The sequence below is a fragment of the Pongo pygmaeus genome, chromosome 5 (assembly GCF_028885625.2).
Source record: "Pongo pygmaeus isolate AG05252 chromosome 5, NHGRI_mPonPyg2-v2.0_pri, whole genome shotgun sequence".
NCBI classification, from domain to species: domain Eukaryota; kingdom Metazoa; phylum Chordata; class Mammalia; order Primates; family Hominidae; genus Pongo; species Pongo pygmaeus.
In genome coordinates this window covers 47,022,194-47,042,548 of record NC_072378.2, presented here as the reverse complement: position 1 = coordinate 47,042,548, position 20,355 = coordinate 47,022,194, and the positions used below count along the sequence as shown (strand labels likewise).

The following is a 20,355-nucleotide window of genomic DNA, read 5'->3' as shown; positions in this document are numbered from 1 at the left end:
TCTCGGCTCACTGCAAGCTCCGCCTCCTGGGTTCACACCATTCTCCTGCCTCAGCCTCCCCGGTAGCTGGGACTACAGGCACCCGCCACCACGCCTGGCTAACTTTTTGTATTTTTAGTAGAGACGGGGTTTCATCGTGTTAGCCAGGATGGTCTCGATCTCCTGACCTCGTGATCCGCCCACCTCGGTCTCCCAAAATGCCGGGATTACAGGCGTGAGCCACCATGCCTGGCCCGTCACAGATTCTTAAAACAATAAAGATAAAATTAATTGGTTCATGTTATATGTAGCTGTAATCATTTTTTCTTTATAGCAAAGAAATGCTACTAAAGAGAGCAGAGATTTATATAAAAATGGAAGGTGTATACCTACCCACTAGTGGCTTACAATCAAATAGTATTTGGAGCACTTGAAAAAGACATGTTATTCCATATTGAAAGCAAACTTAATGTTATCCCTTTAATTATATATAAATTAATTCATATATAATTTATCTTATAAATTTAGCCTATATATACTAATTCATTTATACATACAAAAATGTACATAATTAAAAATAAGTATATGCATTTTCAGTATGAAAAAAATCATTTGAGAGGAGAAAAAATGTAGAGAAATACCACATAGAGTAGTACTATAATAAGTAAGTGAGTTTGGAATTCTTAAGTCTGTGAGTACGGACACAAAAATTACTGAAATTTTTAATCCTTTTTATTTACTGAGGATTATTTTGGAAAACAAGATGATTCCAACTTGGCAAAAAAAAGCAATGTTCCAAAATAATCAGTAGATATGATTTCATCATATCTACTGATATGGTGAAATTTTCACCAGAAAATTATGAATGTGATTGGATAAGTATTGGGTATACTGGATTTGGTTAGATTATAGAAGGTCTTAATGTTCAAGCTAAAGCATGGTGACTCCATTCTAAAATGTATGCTAGAGACAATTCAGATTCATTTAAAATGTATGAGACATAAAAATGCCATAAGGAAAAATCTGTTTTTAGAAGACTCTACTGGGTTGTGACCATGACATAAGACCCTTCCTTGGTACCTAATTAGTGAACAATAACTCTCAGTCATAATAATCATATTAATTAGGAGAACTGTGTTTTCATCCTGGCTATGCTACTCATGAGCATAAACAACTCTACTTCTCTGAATCTCAGTTTACTAACATGTGAAATGGGAAGGTTAAATTAGATAATCCCAAGGAGTCATTTCAGGTTAAAAATTCCTGAAATTCATGTTGATCCAGATCCCAAGGAATGATGTCAGTGCGTAAGCAGTGTTTTCATCCCAACTCCCCGACTCCACAAAGAATAAAGCTAAATCAATTGTTCACGGTCCAGTTTGGATGTAATTATTTTGATCCAGTCTTTACTTAATTTTAAAAATTACAAAACATAAAAAAAACAAAATTTTCCCTAAGTGGTTCAATGCAGAACACTTGGGAAGTTAAGCATATATATATATAATATTTTACAATGCAATTACATATTGACAAATTCAATGAAAAAGTAGACCATCTAAATATTTTAAGAGATTAAACTTCACATTCTCTGCAACTAGAAAAACAATAAGCTACTGCATATCAGTACATGACATTCAAATATATTTTAAAGTATACTTCCCCCTCTTAAAATGGCAGTGAGTATACATTAGTGCAACCACAAAGCACTTGTAAACTTTTTTCTGTTCAACATCATCCATGTCCATTAGAACAAATTCTGTTTGGCTGGCTCCAAGGCCTTTCTTGGGCCTGAACTTTTCATGTTTTTCTGTGTTAACAGTTACAGCCTTTATCCATAACCACAGCCATCCATCCAGAAATGCCCACCGTCTGAGGTTGGGAGAGCTGGTGGTATGTAGCTGAATTTGAAGAACTGTTTTACCTTTCTAAAATAAGAACATGGATTTGATTCAAAGATTGGAGACGTAACTGTATACCATAAACAGATTTTTACTTATCACTTTTTAGGCAAGAATTTTTGCTAAACTGAGTAAGAAAGAGTCAGGCCACTGGCAGTTTTAGTGTGATTTGTGAGTGCTCTCTCTGCCTCTCTGGAGCCCCTAGTGTCAGGTAAGGGAGATAAGAAAGGACGCATGTCAGAATTGGCTGACTTCGTATCTATCTGCCTTGCTTTTAAAATACCAATGAAAGGCTAATGTTTAACAAAACATGCTTTATAAAAGGATCTATACAGCTGAGTTTTAATCAAATAAGTTGTAGTTCTTAATATATTACAACTCTTGAGAGCTAGCAACATATCTGGCTTGTAATAGACTATGTAACAAGGCAAATGTTCTTCTCTTTTTTCATCAAGATAAGGTGTGTGGCTGTCAGAGGAAGTCATTAGCATGTGCAGTGGAGTGCTAACCAATTAACACAGATCTAATGAGACGGCACTGACAGAAAGCAGCCTCTTTTCTTGAAATTCAAACATCATCTCAACTTGATTTTTTTTATCTTTCTGACAAGAAAAAGTACACCTTCCTTCAACACTAGGGAAACTCAAAATGTTTATTCATTAATTTCCATTCACCTCCCTTTAATTTACAATATGTACACTTTAACAATGACAGAAAAGTGAATTATCAAACTTCAATTATAAATACTGACATAACAGGTTAAATGTATTTCTTAAGCACTACGTATGTGTTCTTCCACATTCCTATCATCTACTTCAGATCTGAAATGCTGGCTCCCTCCTGGTACTCCTCCTCTAAGCAGGCTCTTCAGCATAGAATAGCAACTCAAAGGCCAAACCTTCTTGCCCAAGGTGAAAGTGGTCAGGCTTCGATTCTTCTTTAGAAAATGCTGTGCGGGGTCTCATTGGATGGCCTTGTGAGATCCGACCAGATCACTTTTGGACAAAAAGAGGAGTCAAAGAGAACTTGGGTTTCCAGAAAAAAATAAAGTGCTGCCCCCTATAAATCAGTCTCTGTGGAATAGGTGTCTTCCTAAAGAGGTAGAAATAATAGGGGGTATGTGTTGCAGATGCCCATATTTCAATAATACTGAACACTGTATCTTTAAGGGTTGCATCTTTAGGGGTTTAAAATGGACTGACTCCACTCATCTCTCTGATTTTTTCATAAGTAAGCCAGAACACCATTGACCAAGGGGTCTGAAAGATTAACCAAAGAAGTTAGTGCATATTTCAAAGCAATTATAAATAGTCTACATATGTGCATACATATATTTGAATGACAAAGTCATTTTGCATCCACTTAGGCTGAAAACAAATATTTTGGTATTTCACCTTTGTAAAGGGCTTTATAATTTACAAAGCATTTTTATGTCTTATTTTTCACAGATTTCTCTAAACAACATCTTACAATAGAAAGGAAAGATATTAATATCCCTGATTTTCAGATGAGACCACTGAAGCTTAGCAGTCAAATGCCTGTTGGCATGTTGTAGAGCTAGACCACAGGCTTCTGTTTTCCATTCTGAGAGTTCTTTTTGTTGAACCATTACTGGCTAAAGGGCTGGGACTCAAGATGCCTGAATTCTAGGCAGGCTTTTCTATATCTAGTTTGTATATGGAGCATAAAAATAAGTCACTTTAGAACTTGAAAGTGAGGAAGATGAAAGATTATCCTTGGAGATTTAGGTCATAAAACCAACACCTGATGTCTCACAACATTTATATAAAAATTCACATTAAATAGAGAAAAGCCCTTCCAGTTCAGAAAGGCTTGTCTTTAACTTGAATGAAGGTATAGTTACATCTAAAGGAATTATAAAAGAATAAGGGTTAGAAGAAGACATAAATGCTAAAGATGTAAACAGTAAAGACACAGAGGGAAATCACAGGGTAAACACTGGAACACAGAAAGAGTGCCTTGGATCTAATAATTCCTGTCTAATTCAGTTCTAATCAAAATTGAACAGAGAGTAGCTCTATCATTCTAGAGTAGATAAATAAGCTTAAGCAATTAGAAAATAAAATGTATTTGGTTTTGTTTGTAAAGCAATGTTTATCTCATATTTGTTTGGAAATACTGAGCATGTTATATTAGTAAACTGAGAATTCACTAAATAGTGGATTTAGGAGAGTATATCTTGGTTATTTAAAGGTATGATGACATAGATGAAATAAGGAATATAAAGCTATGATGATACCATATTCTTGTAACAAAAATGAAGTAAACCAATATAACTGGAGTTGGATGAAGAAGGTAGAGGTCTTAGTTAAGAACCCCTATGCAATCATTCTTAATTGCTGTGGTAATCAATCTTCTTCATGTTAATGACATTATAGCAACAAAATCCATAGGCAAATGAAATAAGTACTAACCAGGGACTGAACAAAGCAAGGTCATAGTACCTCTACCCAGTAGAAGGGATCAGGATAGAGTTTAGCTGGATTTTGAATAGAGTTTTTAAAGAGTGGGAGATCATATAGCCAAAGAATGTGGGTGGTATATAAATGGGATTTACCAAGCCTCTGTACAGGAGTAGCACATGTGGGCACTATGTTTGCTTGCTGATTTTCTCACTGATACAGCTATGAGCATTGCAAATAATCCAAGTGTCTATGAACCCATATTGTTTCTTTTGGTCTATCTTTTGCCATAAGGCTGGAGAAAAACCAGAAGCAGGGTCCCTTTTCATGCCTGCTACTGTGGAGCTGAACACATAAGAGCTCTCTTGGGTTGATTAAGTTTACAAATAAGCTCTTCCTGTTCTGACTCTGTGTTAAGAAAGTAACCTTCTAATTATTACTTGAGGACCCATATAGCTTGAATTTAGGAAAAAACACATTGGCCAGAGGACTTGAACATCTAGATCACTTGCCAAATGTGTTGTGCAGTGTGAATGAGCCAACTATTGTGGCCTGATCATCAGTGTCAATGAGATCAGCTGAGTCGAATCTGTATTTTCAAGGCCAATTTACTTGGAAATGCTCATGAATTAGGTTTCTGTGCTCTGGGTCATGCACTGTGGCAAGTCAACCAGGCAGTGACTTTCTGGTGATCTTTGGTGGTTAGCCAGCCTTTCTTTAAATATCCCTCCACTGCTAGGAATATCTCTTCAATTTTAAAACTTCTGTAGCTAGCTGCAGGATGTTGAGCAAATCAGTATATTTATTAGTAAGGAGCATAGGGTTTTGAGTGGAACAGACCTGAGGTCAATTCCCATCTCTGCCACATACTAGCTACATGAACTTGGGCAAGCTGCTTATACTCTGAGCCATGATTTTCTTACCTGAAAAATGAGGATAATACTGCTTGTTTTGCTAGGTTCTTATACAGTTTTAAAAAGTAATGTATGTAGAGCTTTGCGAGTATTAAGTACTCTTTTTTCCTTATTTATACTTCCTGAGTCATATGTATAAAGACAAAGGATTAAACAAAGTGGTCCCATCCTTTGTACTTAAATATTCTACCTACCCCTCATCCCTCCTGACCCTGATTTTGTGTTTCTGCAGTGGTCTCACTCATCCTCCTAGTTTCCTGCATTAGAAACACAGGAAGTCCCATTCGCTTTTTTCTGTCCCTCACCTTCTACATATAATCAGTTACTAAGTCCTATGGAGTTAACCATAAATGTCCCTAAAATTTATCTTCTCTCCATTTCTACAGTCATCTAACTGGTTAGATCATTGCTAAAACTTCCTTTCTTATATCCTAGCTTTCAATGCATCTACTATACAACTTCCAAAGTAATCTTGCTGTCAAACCAACCTTAGCACATTGCTCCCGGGCTTAAGCAGGTGCTCCATAGAATTCATCTAAACTACTAGGCTTGGCCCACAAGATTCTTCCCAACTTGGTCCGTAAGTACTTCTCTAGCCTTATCTCCTACCACCTCCCCTATGAGGACCTATTCTTCAACCAGACTGAATTTTCTGTAGTTCTTCAAACATAACAGGCCTACACATGACATGATGCCTATACTTATGTTGCACCCTTAATATTTGTCTTGACGAATGCCTATTGATGCCTCAAAGCCCAGATCAAATATCAGCTCTGTGAAGCCTCTTGCGACTTCCCAAATATGGTCATAGCCATTTCTACTCCACTATCTGTGTTCCCACAGAGTACTGTTCATACCACTGGTAAAGGAAGAATACAACCTCCTTAATGAGGCTGTGTTATTGGGTGTCAGGTCACCTGGGTTTGATGCCCTGAACCACTCACCTGGCCAAGCTATTTAGACTTTTGATGCTTTTTGTTTCCTTCTCTATAAAAGAGGGATATGATAGTAACCCGCTGCACAGATTGTTGGGAGAATTCAACGAGTTAAGCCATGAAAATGATTAGCACAGTGTTGGCCATATACCAAGTGATTCAGTAGTATTTATTTAGTAATTTTTATTATTTCTGTAATATTAACTACTTACATGTTTAACTTCTACATCTCATTGTAAGCTCCTCCAGTGCAAAGACTATGTTATTCCTCAGTGTTACCAGCACTTATAACAGTGCCTGGTTTATGCAGGCCAAATCAAAATTTACCTTTCCAGTAAGAAACAACCACAGTTTTGACATAATTTCAAGGTATAATCAAAACCACCAAAATAACATCTCAAACTCTGGTATACTTTTATCAGGTATTGCCAAGGGCTTTGGCTATTACTTTCATATTAATACACAAATACCTACTATTCCTTGATGATATCATTTATTATCAACATTTCAATTACCATCTATATGTGGAAAATGCTCAAATCTAAACCTCCATCCCTGTATTCTCTCCTAAGACCTAGACCAATATATTCAGTTTGTCATCTAGACATCTCTGCTTGGATGTCCTACGGGTATCCAAAATTTCATAGGTCTTAAACTAACCTTATTTTACCCCTAAATCTTTCCTGCAAATGATCCCCGTTTTAGGAAATTACATCATCATCCTCAGTTGCTCAGAGCAGGAATCTGGGAATAAAGTCTGACTTTTCCTTATCTTCTCCAACCATTCTCCCATCCCCATCCAATCAGTCATGTTTCTATTCCCTTTCTACCTCCTAAACATGTTTTTAATCCATCTTCTATTCCCACTGTCTTACTCTTGTCCAAGCCACCATTATCTCTCATGTATCACTACTCCTGGCCTTTTCCCAATCCACACGACAGGCAGAACAAATTTTCTAAAAATGCATATTTCTTCAAACCGGTGCCCATTATTCTTCTGGCTCATATGGTCCTTCCCAGTGTGGTGTCTGCCTCTCTGTGGTCTCACCCTTTGACTCTCTCCATGAGGTCTCTGTGGCTTGGCCTGCTAGGTTTCCTTGAACTCACCCTGCTCTCTGTCCACTCCACCTGTCCCTCTATAGAGAATGTTTTTTTTCCTGCCCTCTTTACCTGGCTAAGTCCTACTCATTTTGCAAATCTAAATTCAAAAGTCCATTCTCCAGGGAGGTTTTCTTAATTGCCAGCTTAGGCTGTACTTATTTGCTATGTATTTCTATAGCACTATGCACTCTTCCCATAACATTTATCACTTATAGTTTCTTATTCAAAGCTGAGACCTCAGTACACGGCTTTGCATGATGTAGGCACTCAATTAAAAAGATACATATAATATTACATTATATATAATTGTATTATAATATATTGTGTTAATTTTTGATTGCTTAAATTTCTACACCTATAACTCACCCATTCTTTCAAATGTTTTAACTTACAAAAAACATCAGCACTTTGTTTTTATTATATTTGCTATATTACTTAAACAAGTCTAATTCTACATTATAGAATTAGAATTCTATATTTTATTTGCTATATTGCTTAAACAAGTCTATCTAATTCTATATCTTAGTTCACTGCAATGAAAAATAACATCTAAACCAAATAAAAATGATATAATGTTTTCTTACTAAGCAGAGTTTTGTGGTAATAAATATTAATGGGTAATGTAACATTTGCTATCAAAGTAACTAATTTTTTTGAAACAGTAATTTTTTTTTTGTAGGCGAGGTCTCTAGTGTAAAATCTGTATATATATTCCAAAGTATTGTATTAAAATATGACTAAATGAAATACTAAAAATTTTATATTACAGAAAATCTATTTACTGGCTTTATAACAAGACTATCAACTTATCCGTTAATGGATGTAATGTATTTTACCTTACTCTACCACAGAAGGCAAGATAACTCTGAGGAGAAGTGAAAGGAAATAAAGAAGATTTAAAAAAGAAAGAAAGGACCTTGATTTGGGGGGCAGGGCCATGCTTCAAACCAGAAGAGAAAAGGGAAAATGCTTATAAATTAAAAGTAATTTAAGTACAAAGAAAAAAAAAACAAAGGAAGTAAACCTAACTTTACCATTCTCAGCCAAGATGGTAAAAAGCCTTTATATAGACTCATGAATCCTTCACCTTGAACAGCCTGAATCAAGCAGTCAGTTGATGATTTATACAAAAGTCCCCTACAAAGGAAACAAGATCCTTTTGTTAATTTTTTTCTGTGTAAAAAAAATATATATATACATAAAAATTGTCTAAGGAATCTTATAAAAATTAAATGTTGGCCGGGTGCGGTGGCTTACGCCTGTAATCCCAGGACTTTGGGAGGCCGAGGCAGGTGGATCATGAGGTCAGGAGATGGAGATCATCCTGGCTAACACAGTGAAACCCCGTCTCTACTGAAAAAATACAAAAAATTAGCCGGGCATGGTGGTGGGCACGTGTAGTCCCAGCTACTCAGAAGGCTGAGGCAGGAGAATGGCTTGAACCTGGGAGGCGGAGCTTGCAGTGAGCGGGAGATCATGCCACTGCACTCCAGCCTGAGAGACAGAGTGAGACTCCATCTTAAAAAAAAAAAAAAAAAAATTTCTGCTAGTTTAGAAAAATATTTGTGGTTCTACAGATACAGATAACTTGTTTTGATCTTAAAGATATTTTCAAGGTTAACTCTTCTGATTCATGCCACCCTTGGTCTTATACTTAGAATTCACTCTATCTTTTCTCTTCCAGAGAGAACATACTATTTCATATCAAATCAGATTCTCCATGTTACCTACTCAAGTCATAAGCGTCTGAAGAAAGTGCTCTGTAAATTCTCAGCAGAATATGCTTTCAACAATTCTTTAAAAACAATAAAGTCATAATAAAAACCTTGTGTCTAAATAATATGATTGTTAATTAGCTTATCTCCCCAAATGCATGTCACTTTTTCATCAAAGAGCAGGTAATTGCATAAAAATAATGCTCTCAATTTTCTCAAAAAACACACAAATACATTTCTATCAATTAAAAGGCAGAGATGCATCTTTAAAAAACAATGGTATTACAGACATTCAAGCACATGGATACGGAAGACTTTTTACCTACCTTCCTTGTTTATCTCGTGGTTGATTCATTATTCTGCTTTTGATGACATCGGCTGGTGTTCCCAGAATAGAAGCTACCAGTCCAGAACATAAACTATAAATACAAATAAATGAAATTGAAAGATGATATGTAGTAGTTTCTAGCTTAGGAAAGGGAATGTGGTATTCAGAAAGAATCTAATACTAAATATATTCTTATAAGCTTCATAATGCTCTTTTTGCTTAAAATTAATGCTAAATTAATTAAAGAGGTAGAAAAAAAACAAAAAGAATGTCAGTCAACAAACAGGCATTGTGCACCTGCTGGTGCCAAGCATTCTTCTAGGCAGTGAACAAGACAGGTAAGACCCTGCCGTTGAGGAGCTTATACTTCACTTGGGAAAAGGCAGAAGTGAAGTAAATAATCTCAGAAGCTGACAAAAGCTATGAAAAAAACATGGGGAAGTGTGACAGGGAGCAACTGGGTGACAGGCAGTCACGGAAAGCTCCTGGGGTGACAGCAGAACTGAGTAGTTACAAAGGACACATCTATATGAAGACCTGAAGGAAGAATGTTACAAGAAGATAGAACAGTACATGCAAAAGCCCCAAGTCAGTAATACACTTGGAGTGGTTAAATTCACGTGTGTGCGCGCATGGGCGTGCACACACACCCCTACCTCCAAATATTTGACTTGACACTATTACACTTTTAGGGTTGTCTACTTTTAGGGTCATCTAAATAGCATAAGAAGTTTTAGAATTTGGAAACAAGATCAGAAGCTAAATGAAATCACTATAATGTCAAGGACAGTAGACATCTATAAAATAAGTCATTCTAATGGATAATTTGAAATTGTGTTGCAAAGAGATCAAGGTACTGCTCCTTCCTGGAAAGCCCTTCTTGTCCCTTTCTATGAAGAGACACAGCCTTTCAAAACCCTTGTCTATTTCTACCTCCTTTGTGGATCCTTCCAAGTGGTTATGTTTTTTCCTTCCTCTGAACCCTGTAGTAACTAGTTGCTTCCTTTTAGCATTTCCTGTAGAGTGTTTTTATATTTGTCTTGTTTTCCTGGTTGGTAAGTTCCCTGGGTAGGAATTGAGTTTACCCCTTTGGTGCCCACTGCAGAGCCCTGCCCAGTGCCTTTAACATAAAAGGCACTAAAACATATATGTTGAAATGAGTTGGAGAGTCCATCATCATAGCCTGTTCCTGGGATGGCCCCATCAAGGTGCAAATATTTTGAGAGGTTTAATCCGAAATATCCTACAACTTTATCTGTCTCTTCCCCATTCTAACTGCAAGAAACTTTAAGACATTTCTCTTTATAAATGTACTCTTCTCTAAAGGTGATGCCAGTACAGTCCCAATCAAATAAGCCTAAAGAATTTATGCCAAATATGGAAGAAAAAGTGATACCAAAAAAAAAAAACCACACACCAAAAAAACCAGAGTCCAATTAAAACAATCCTTACCTCGATAAACCGTGAGTCATGATATTGTCCTCAAGTGGTGTATTCAATACCAAGTAGTGTTTCACTGTATCATAAGTGGTTAAATCTGGCAATGGAAAAAGTTTAAATATTCATCAATCAACAGTGAATGTCTTTTGTGTCAAGCATATGCTAGGCTTGGGGCAGGAATGTGTACCAGGATGAAAGATACCAAGGAATCTTTCTTGTTCTCAAGGAACAAGAAATCGTTCTTGTTCTCAAGGAAAGCACAGCTACAGATAGAGGGAGAGAAAAAGAAGAAGAGACAGAAAGTCAAATGTATCATTTAGACTCCTGAATCTAGCTATGCCTAAATTCAGCTCAACCCCTGGGCCTTTCAGTGTTTGAGCCAATAAATTACTTTTTTAGCCGAAGTTGAATTGAGATCCTGTCACTTATAAATAAAAGGTCCTGACTATTATTCTACATTAAGCATTTTATACATTTTCAAGACAGGGTCTCTGTCACCCAGGCTTGAGTGCAGTGGCGCGATCTCGGCTCACTGCAACCTCCGCCTCCTGAGCTCAAGCAATTCTTGTGCCTCAGCCTCCCAAGTAGCTAGGATTACAGATGTGCATCCGGCTAATTTTTTAATATTTTTGTAGAGATGGGGTTTTACTATGTTACCCAGGCTGGTCTCCAACTCCAGAGCTCAAGAGATCTGCTCACCTCAGCCTCCCAAAGTGCTGGGATTATAGGCGTTAGCCACCACGCCTGGCCCTTTTATACATTTTTCTAATGGCAATGAAGATCTATGGAAGGGTTTTAAATAGGAGAATGACATCACAATGCTGGAGTTATATAAAGTTAACCCACACTAAAGTATGGGGAAGTAAGTTGTAATGAGGCAAGAATGGATAGGTACATTTGATCGCATTGGGGGAAACAGCCATGGACAAAATGAACAAAAATCCTTGCTCTCTGTTGTGGGATGAGACAATAAACTACATGGTGTTTCAGATGCACTTGCTCTTGAAGTAAATGCCCTGAAGACAAAGAAGGTAAGGAAAGGGGACAGACAATACCAGAAGGTAGGGAGGAATAGTTTCTATTAATTTTAAATAGGGTGATCAGGCAAGACCTCTTGATAAGCAGACATTTGAACAGAGAACAAAAGAAAGCATGAGAAAACAAACCTGTAGATAGCTAAGAGAAATTGCCACAGGCAAAAATACAGTATGTTTTCTAACCCTGAGTCAGGAGTCAGCTTGCTGTATTAGAGGAACAGCCAGAAGACGGAGCCAGCAGCAGCAGAATATGCAAGGAGCAGCAGAGTCTAGATGATGAAGAGCAGAAGCCGGGGAGGCTTTTGAGCAGAGGAGTGACTGCCCAAGGTTACTATTTAGAACTTAATAGAACTTAATAGAACTCAATAGTTCTATTAAGAGTAGACTATAGGAAAACAAGGCAGAGCAGTAATCCCAGTAAGCGATGATGATGACTTGAATTAGGGAGCTGTGGAGCCCTGGTCAGATTCTGGATAAATTTTGAAGAATCAACAGGATCAGCCAGCAAACCGAATATGGAATGGGAGAAAGAAATCAAAGACAACTGCAAGGTTTTGAGTGTGAACAATTTAAAGGACACAGGCGCCATTTATACGGATGGTGAAAATGAAGACAGACAGTTTTAAATTTAAAAAAATAAGGTAGTAGCAAAGATAATCTTGATAAAATCAGTTTCAAAGGCAAAGTGGGGCAAAATGGGAATGGGGTAGATATGGAAAGACCAGTTAGGAGGCCTCTGTAGTGGTCCAGTAGGAGGGGATAAATAATACTTGGACTACAGAATGGCTCCAGGGATGGAGAAAAGTGTATGAGTTTGAGATATATCTGGAAGATGGAACGACTGGATTTGGTGACTGCTTGGATATAAGCAATGGAGCAAATGAAAGAGAAGAGCCAAAAATCATGCCTGAGTTTCTGCTTGTACAGCTGAAAGAGTGGTGATATATTTTTGAGATTATGAAGAATGTAGAAAGAATGGTGTGAAAGAAGAGTTTCTAGCTTCTTTCTCACACCAAGAAAGAATTGGTGTGATAAAGGAGTTTGGTTTGGACACTTTCAAAGTAATGTGCTTGAGATATCCAAATGAAGATACTGAGTAAATAGCTGGAACTTGGAAGAGAAATTTTGGCTACAATAGATTTTGAACCAATGAATTAAGAAAGTACAATCATAAAGATTTTCTGAAAATCAAAATATCCACAAATATACAGTAGACACAGACTCTAATAGCAAAGCTGAAAACAGATTGACTTCCTTTGATGTTTAGGTGCTATATTTCTGGAACCCTCAAAAATGCTATTTATATATTTCTTAGAACCATATAATTGGTCTTAGAAAGGATTATTTCATTAATTCATTCTTCAAATGTTTATTGACTATGTATGAGGGTCTGAAGATGAATAAAACACAGTCCTTGCCTTCAAAGGGTTTACAATATAGTGGAGGATATAGACATGTAGTAGTAGGCAAGGAAAAGAGACACAAGCAATAATAGCTATAGAAACACACAAAAAGGCATATAATACAACATGGCATGGAGGAAGGGATTGTGGCAGGTTCAGGAAAAATATACTGGTGAAGAAGACACCTTAGCTGAGTATTAGAGGACCTCTAGAAGAAAAGAAAACTAAGTAGGAGAAGAGGGAAAAGGACAGAAAATACAGAGGTGAAGAACAGTTTGGTATGTGCAGGCAGTGGAATCTTTCAGCTCATTACTGCACCACTCTTTGCAAGAGAATCAATGAATTGCTTAGTTCTCTGAAGGCACAGGCCAGATTTTGCAGATCTTCTAAGTCACATTCCAAAATTTCCACTTTATTTTGTGGGTGATTAGAAGCCAGTGACAAGTTTTAAGGACACCAATAATGTGTTAATATCTGTGTTTCAAATAAATCACTCTGGATACCGGGTACACATTTGAGGATGGAGGAGGAGACGAGTTAGATGGCTCTGGCAGTGGTCCAGCTGAGAGGTTTTGAAGGCTGGTGGTGTAGAAATGGTCATTTTAAGGATACTAAAGTAGTAGGTATAGGAGGGGAAAAACTTTTTTTTTTTTTTTTTTTTTCAGACGGAGTCTCACTCTGTTGCCCAGGCTAGAGTACAGTGGCGTGATCTTGGCTCACTGCAAGCTTCGCCTCCCAGGTTCACGCCATTCTCCTGCCTCAGCCTCCCGAGTAGCTGGGACTACAGGCACCTGCCACCACGCCTGGCTAATTTTTTGTATTTTTTAGTAGAGACGGGGTTTCATCATGTTAGCCAGGATAGTCTCGATCTCCTGACCTCATGATCTGCCTGCCTCGGCCTCCCAAAGTTCTGGGATTACAGGCGTGAGCCACCGCGCCTGGCCGGAGGGGAAAAACTTTTAAGAAATATTTGGGAGACAGAATTGGTAAGTGAATATGAGAAGTGAGGGGTAGGGATGAGTTAAGAGAACATTCAGGTTTCCAGCCTGGGGTGTGAGACTGTATAAAAATTGATTATTTAGGAATAGGAGCAGGATTGGCAGGGGAAAGATTTGGACAGTCTGGATATAATAATGATCAGATAGCTGTATATATCAGTTTTAATCTTAAAGGAAGGTCTGGACTGGAGGGGAGGCCTTAGAAATAGTTTAGCCTTGTGTCCTTATTGTCACAATTTGCCTATTTTAGTAAATCCTATCCTTTTCATACATCACTGTAGAATGAAGCAAAAATGCTCTGTGGAAAATATTCAATTATGACCTAGAACATCTATACAGCTGGTCAACAATATATGGTCACCAATATATTATAAATAAAAATAAAACATAAATTTTAATTTCCCTATTATAAGTGCTTGCAACTATTAAGGCAATTAGGACTTTTTAGAATTTAACAAAGTTTTCATTACCTCCCATATTCACCAGTGCTGCTCTTTGTATGTTGGGTACCCAGCCTGCCCAAAGCCCTCGTATTCCTCCTTCAGCTAAGATTTTTGCAAATGCATGATGTACACCATGAAATCTAAGGAGAATAATAATGAAATGTGAAAACTCCACGTATTCCTGTGTATGAAATGCAACTGGATAAGCTTCACTTATAGCTCTTATAATCTGGAGTAAATAACATCCAGATATAATTTATCCAGAATTATTAGAAATTGAAGCCATCTACGTAAGTCTAATTTACAGATAAACATAATAATCCTTTAGAAAAAAGGCCAACATTTGACTTAAATATTTTTAATGGAAATCTTTATACACTGTGTCATCCTCTTCCCAGATTATTAAACGGATAAAAATACCTTTCTTGGTATTTTATATTATCAGTACACGTATTAATTGTAGGAGAAAACCAAAGGTTACCAGATTCTGGATTAATTTTACCGGTGAGGGAAGGGACCTGAAAATTTTTAGAGTTCATCAAATAATGACATTAACAATTAATCTCACAAAAAATGACAGACTAAGAAGTAAAAAGGACAATTTCATAAAAAGAGTTCTTAAAACGGAACAATTTTAGCTTCAAGAAAATTTAGTAGACTATCTTTATCTTGCTCATTTCTCTATAGATAGATGAAGAATGGTGCTGAAGAAGCATAAACAAATATGGAAACTTCTGGCATTAAAAAAAAGTCTGAGCTTTATGCAGTAAGAAAAACCTGAAGTCACATGCCACCTTCACCACTTACTAGCCTGTGTGGCTTTTACTCAGGCATCACACTCTCTGAATCTCACCAAAAAGATAATATCACATATTTATTGGACAAACATAATTGCTGTTATGCTACATGAGAAGTTATGATCGTGAATGATGATCACTGTAACTAAAATTTATGGAGCACTTACTAAGTGCCAAGCATTTAATATACATGAGATGCACGTTAATACTGAAAACTCTATGAGGTATATAATATGATTCTAATTTACATTTGAAGAAACCAAGGCTTAAAATGGGTAAGGAACTTGACTATGATTACAAAGCTAAAATGTGGTAAAGACTGGCTTTGAATCCTAGGCTTTCTGACCTCAACGATCATGCTTTTTACTGTAGTATATAGACTTGTCCCCTATTACAGGTTAATATAAAGAGTTTGATTATTAAAATGTACTACATTAGGTGCATTCAAACCAAAAATTTCCAACATTAAGAACAAAGAGGGGAAAAAAACTGAGCGATCAGTTAAAAACTCAGATATTCTGGATCCTAATAACCAGTTTTCTCCTCCTACCCAACAATGCAGTGTGACTTCTCCCTGTTACTTAGTCATTAGAAGTTGTTATAAGATGACAAACTGGGCCCTGGGGTTCTATAAAGTACTTGGTTAAGTCACAGTGGTACCCTTTTCTCCTGTGCTGTGCATATTCTCAACATGTTTTGAAGGCTGAAGGGGACCCTGGGCTGCAGTAGCCCAGTCTCCTTTTCCACTGAGTCAGCTACACGAAGAGGGGCAGACAGCAGTGGTCAGCGGTGAAGATGGCCCCAAACCCTCCTTTGCCTCTGGCTCAGCTGCAGACCTGGAGTGTTCAGAGGGGCAGCTCCCTTTGTACTCAGCTCAAGTCATCCTGTAATTACCTTTTTTCTGGGAAAGGTCTATCCATCTGCATGATTTTGTCCCTTTCCCAGGGGAAACTAAGTGGTATTTTAATAAACTGTTGAACATGAAACCCTTGGAAGAAAGGTGGATTTTAATAATATAGTGTAATGCAATGGGAGGATTTTATATCCCAAAGCCATACTAGGGAAAAAGAGGGCTTCAAGATGAAGGAGGAATGAGATTCAACAAGAAAGTTGGGACAATATGCAACGTTAACCTTGCTACTCTCTTTCTGCAGGAGAAAGGGAATGAAAGCAAGGTTTTTCACACTAATGAGCAGCCAGGCATGTTAACCATCATGACAGCCTTTTGAGGGAGTTTATAAAGATGAAAACCCAAGAGACCAGAAATGTTAAGTGACTTCCATAACACCAAGCCACAATGGCAAAATTGAGATTCACACCAGGGCAAATTTTAATAATCAAACTGTTTATGTTAACCTGCAGTAGGGGACGAGTCTAGCCTTGGCTGGGAAAAGCAGCAAAGAACACTACACACATATAATTTGTCTGGTATAGAACATGTACACTTCCTAGTGCAAAGAAAAGATCCAGCTTAGTTTTCCTTTTAATGAACTTCCAGATTAAAAAAGTCAGAAGTAATATCTTTACTGCATATTGGATGATAATTCTATTAGGTACTTGTTAAAAATATGACGGTGGCCAAGGGAAAAAGAGAGGTATTGGTTAATTGGAGAACTTACCGCAATGGTTTTCCTTCCAGTTTCCTTTTTCCTTCCATTTGCATCTGAACCTTCACTAGGTCAGTTGGATTGGCTAAAAACTGGCCAATAACACCAGCCATCATCCCTCCAATGACTGATTTCCTAATTGTAGAAGGAAATTCTTTTTAAAGTTGCCATTAATTTTGTGAATTTTATAGTGAACCAATACTGAGCTGGTACAGGGCCTAGGTAAGAGATTTCAGATCAAGTAAAAAAAGGATATACCCAAGTAAGTCACAGAGTAAACAGTTTGACTGTTTACTGATGGGAGGTTAAAGGAGTACAAGGAGTGAAAATTTCAGGCCTTATATGGCCTGAAATCCAAAGGAAAGAGCAGTTGCTTCAAAGATATACACATCTGAATTGATAATTTAATTGTAGTTTAATTCCAACTACAGGGGAATAAAAACTGCATAGATGTAGTCAGCCTAACAGACAAAGGCTAGCCTCCAGTCAACTTTAACCCAGATTACTGCAGTAGTCTCTTGGGGAAAATAAGCATTTTATTTCCTTTTACTTTAAAATAACTTGAAGATCTATAAATGGGTATAAAAGAAAAGTCTCCTTCTGACCTCTATGTCCAAATCCCCTCCAGTGAAGCAATCACAATTACTATTTTATTATATCCCTTGCTAGAGATAATAACGAATTCACTGAATGCTCATGTCAGGCACTGTTCTGAGCATTTTAAAAATACCATTTAGTTCTCATATCAACCCTCATGACAGTGCTGTCATTCTCTCTGTCAGATGAGGAAACTGAAGCACAGAGCAGTTGAATGGCAGCTCAAATCACACAACTAATCAGTGGGACAGCCAAGATGTGAATCCAGACAGCCTGCATGCAGAGCCCACAGACTTAAACACTAAGTTATGACTGACAGTTTGTACATACACAAGCATATCTGTATAAATGTTCCTTTGTAAAAGCGCTAAGAGAATGTCAAGTTGTACAGTGTTCTGCACTGTTTTCTTAACAGCATATCTTAAAGGCTATCCCTATCAGGTCATATAGAACAGCCTCATTCTTTTTAATAGTTTGATAGTATTTCATTTTGTGGATATGCCATAATTTATTTAACTAGCATAACTTTAAGAAATTTGAACATTTACATAACATTTGCTAGAGCCTGTCAAATTGCTTTCCAAAAAACCTTTATCACTTTGCACTTCCACCAACAACCTGTGAAAATGCCTGTCTCTCCACACAATGATGAGCACAGTACATTATCATATTTTTTCTCTTTGCATCTCTCATAACCACTCTTTTCTCTGTATTTTTTACATAATTCTAATTGTTTATGCATCGACTCTGTTACTGTAAGCTGAATGACAGCAGGACTATTTTTTTCATTACTATAGCCTCAGTATTAAGTATAAGACTGGCATACCATACCATAATTACCCAATAAATACCTACTGACTGAATGAATTGTTCTGATTGGGTCAAAAGGACATTAAACCTATCCACCCTAAAAGTTCTGGTATAATATTTCCTTTGCACTTTTTACTTAAACCTTTCCCTTCTGGAAGAAATTCCAAAATGCAAAGACTATAAATCTATTCCATAATTGACTATGGTAAAGCAATTAATATAGCTTAGTACATTACAATTTTTCAAAAACAGGATAAAGAAATGTTGTCTGAAAGGTGAAACTCTACTTATTGCCCCTTTTTATAGCTGTGACTTGGATTTTTTTAACCCTAAGAAAGATTTTATAGGCATCTTTCCATGTTAGTCATATGAAACCCACCTCATGCTTTCAATAGCTGTGTTATGCCATAAATATATCATAACCTACTTAACTGCTTCCAAATCAATAGTTTAAATTAAAAAAATAATTTTCTATCAACACTGCTACAGTCAATATCTTTGTGTCTGTCTTAATGCATACGTAGAAGCACTTATAAATGATTATAATCACAAAGGGGTTACACATTCAAAAATGTTAACAAGTAATTTATGCTCCAAAAAGACTATAGTAACTTATATTTCCACTAACAGCTTAAAGTTAGTTTTAATTAATTCCCCTGATTATTGGTGGTTTTGAACATTTTTATGTTTAATGAACGTGTATATTTCTTTTGTGAACTGCCTATTGGTATCCTTTCCTTATTTTTCCATTGTGCTTTCTCTCTCTCTCTCTCTCTCTCTCTCTCTATATATATATATATATATATATGCACACACACACACACACACACACACACACACACACACAGAGGTGAAGAACAGTTTGGTATGTGCAGGCAGTGGAATCTTTCAGCTCATTACTGCACCACTCTTTCCAAGAGAATCAATGAATTGCTTAGTTCTCTGAAGGCACAGGCCAGATTTTGCAGATCTTCTAAGTCACATTCCAAAATTTCCACTTTATTTTGTGGGTGATTAGAAGCCAGTGACAAGTTTTAAGGACACCAATAATGTGTTAATATCTGTGTTTCAAATAAATCACTCTGGATACCGGGTACACATTTGAGGATGGAGGAGGAGACGAGTTAGATGGCAGTGGTCCAGCTGAGAGGCTATATAATTATATATATATAATTATATATATATGTAATTTTTTATTTTTATTTTTTATTTTTTGAGACAGAGCCTTACTCTGTCACCCAGGCTAGAATGCAACAGTGCAATCTCAGCTCACTGCAACCTCCACTTCCTGGGTTCAAGCGATTCTCCTGCCTTAGCCTCCTGTGTAGCTTGGATTATAGTCCTCCACCACCACATCCAGCTAATTTTTTGTATTTTTAGTAGAGACAGCATTTTGCCATGTTGGCCAGGCTGGTCTCGAACTCCTGACCTCAGGTGATCTGCCCACCTTGGCCTTAAAATGCTGGGATTACAGGCATGAGCCACCCCGCCCAGCCTGTGTTTTCTATATTTCTATTTATTTATAGGAGCTCTATGTATATTATTTATAGTAACCGATTTTTTCAGTTTCCGTTAAATAATATATACTACATTCATCATCTCACCTTGTCCTATAAAAACACCTAATGGTTTGTATTACTTCTATAGCTGTGAAAACTGAAGATAAAAAAGGTGAAGCAGTTCGTCCAGGTTATACAGTAGCAGGGCAGGAATTTGAGCCCATCCCTGTCTGACTCTAAAGCCAAGAGTTCTTAATAAAAACAGGAATAAAAAGGTACTCTACTCTATAAGAATTCTTTCAACAGTAAAATACTAAATATCTCTATATGTGCAATTTATATATGCATATACATGTATGTCTGTATACATCTGCAGTAAATGCTCAATTATCTGGACTTACATTGTAATTATTATTTTAAGTCCATAACTT

The 20,355-nt window shown here is 36.9% G+C and overlaps 1 protein-coding gene across 4 annotated transcripts in view; it reads right to left on the bottom strand.

The window, feature by feature from the left end:
* SLC25A27 (solute carrier family 25 member 27) overlaps nt 1-20,355 on the bottom strand; it is a 28,652-nt gene that overhangs the window by 2,085 nt on the left and 6,212 nt on the right. Inside the window, exons 4-9 of one of the 4 annotated variants that reach the window (XM_054493605.2) lie at nt 17,031-17,153; nt 14,642-14,754; nt 10,746-10,830; nt 9,292-9,384; nt 8,285-8,387; nt 1,350-3,136 (exon numbers count right to left, since the gene is read on the bottom strand). In XM_054493605.2, the coding sequence (XP_054349580.2) occupies nt 3,065-3,136; nt 8,285-8,387; nt 9,292-9,384; nt 10,746-10,830; nt 14,642-14,754; nt 17,031-17,153 (589 nt within the window). In that variant the 3' untranslated portion in view covers nt 1,350-3,064. Of the gene's footprint in view, nt 1-1,349; nt 3,137-8,284; nt 8,388-9,291; nt 9,385-10,745; nt 10,831-14,641; nt 14,755-17,030; nt 17,154-20,355 lie in introns of those variants that run through there. The other 3 variants (XM_054493607.2, XM_054493606.2, XM_063666249.1) reach the window with 3 other exon arrangements.